The 1,500-nt window shown below is 56.8% G+C and overlaps 1 protein-coding gene across 1 annotated transcript; it reads left to right on the top strand.

Moving 5' to 3' along the window:
- Positions 1–27: 27 nt before the first annotated feature.
- LOC110108155 (translation initiation factor IF-2-like) lies at positions 28–1,481 on the top strand (the record flags this gene model as incomplete). The annotated part of the gene is made up of 2 exons (XM_028692600.1): positions 28–120; positions 169–1,481. Coding segments are annotated over exons 1-2 (1,406 nt in total), but the record flags the coding sequence as incomplete, so codon positions are not given.
- Positions 1,482–1,500: the final 19 nt, after the last annotated feature.

Genomic DNA, 1,500 nt, shown 5'->3' with positions numbered 1-1,500 from the left:
CCCCCTCAAAGGAGAGGACGCGCAGCTATGCGACCTTTTGGACGACCAGTTGCTCGACAGCCAGCCCGGGCACCTGCTCGTCCCGTTGTTGCTCGTCCCGTTCTCGTCCACGCGCAGCCAGTGCGCCCCGTGGCTAGGCAGCCAGTGCCTAGGCCACTCCCTGTTTAGCCAGCACGTCCAGCAGTTAGGCGGCCAGCGCCTGCTGCTCCAGTTGTTCGTGTGGCTCCGGCCCCTCAGCGCCGGCAGCCAGTCGTACCTTTACCTGCTGCCCCGGTAGAGGCCCCTCGTGCTCGGGTATCCCCTCCTCCTTCCTCTTCTAGGAAGAGGGTCGCTCATGCCGAGCTTCCTCCACCTACTCATCGGGTTTCTGTGTTCACCCGGCTCTCTCACCCCGAGATTGCCGAGGAGACCCCGACACCCCCTCAGTCAGTAGTCCCTGTTCCTCCAGTACCGTCTGTGGGTACTGATGTAGCGTCTTCTTCCACCTCCGACCTTGGGAGAAGGGCTATGAGAAATAGGAACAGGAGATTACGCTTGGCAGCGTCTGATGCAGCAGTCCAGCGGATGGCGGATTCTTTAGCTCAGCAGGAGCCAATTCAACAGAGGATGGTTCCTTTACAGCGAGAGCCACATAGACGTACAGATACCCCAGTTACTGATGTTGTACTCGCCCCTGAGATCGACGTAGTCCAGGGAGGATGCTTTTCCCCTCAAGTACATAGTGGTGATGAGGAGGACGCTGCCCATATTACAGCAGCCCCTCCTGTCCCCACTACTCTTCCTCGCGCTCGAGTCCCCAGGGATACTGTCACTCGGACCCTCACTCAGAGGATCCGAAGCATTATCCGTTCAGCACGCGGTAGAGGGCGTGTTAGTGAGGAGAGGTTACTCCATCAGATCTCTCAGGTGCATTCTCAATTACAGCGGCAGTTGGTCAGACAGAGTTACCGGTGGCAGAGGAGACAGCCACCTCGGCAGCAGACTATAGTTTTTCCCACTGGTAGACCTCAGGCAGATGTCCCTACTGTTGGACGACGCCCTCGCCGTCACGGACGTCGCCCACAGTTAGCACCTGCTCGACCTCAGCTTGGATCAGTTGTAGTTTCCCCCTCCACTCAGTCGGATGTTCCTAGCGGGTCCCGTCGCAGTAGATGGGTTTGGAGACGTCGGCAGGTGGAGCAACCTATCGAGACGGAGCAGACAGTTGGTACGATCCGAAGGGTCGATACAGTTCCTTTAGTTTCAGCACCAGTTCAGATGAGTCGTGATACAGTAGATGTTGAGGGTAGTACCCCGGCTCGAGTGAGGCCAGTTGTTGTTCCTAGTCCCCTTAGGATTTCTTCTTCTTTGGGTCCGTACATTGATGCCCTTCATCAGACCTCCGACGATGACTTACTCGAAGGAGAGTCAGATGAAGACATCCCCGTTCACCGTGTCTGTGTTGTCATGAAACGAGGCACTTCAGATGAGCAGCATGATCAGTACGATGATTTGGAGGAA

The sequence above is a fragment of the Dendrobium catenatum genome, unplaced genomic scaffold (assembly GCF_001605985.2).
Source record: "Dendrobium catenatum unplaced genomic scaffold, ASM160598v2 original_scaffold_237451, whole genome shotgun sequence".
NCBI lineage: Eukaryota > Viridiplantae > Streptophyta > Magnoliopsida > Asparagales > Orchidaceae > Dendrobium > Dendrobium catenatum.
The sequence above is the reverse complement of the archived record's forward strand: the minus strand, read 5'-3'. Positions and strand labels throughout refer to the sequence as shown.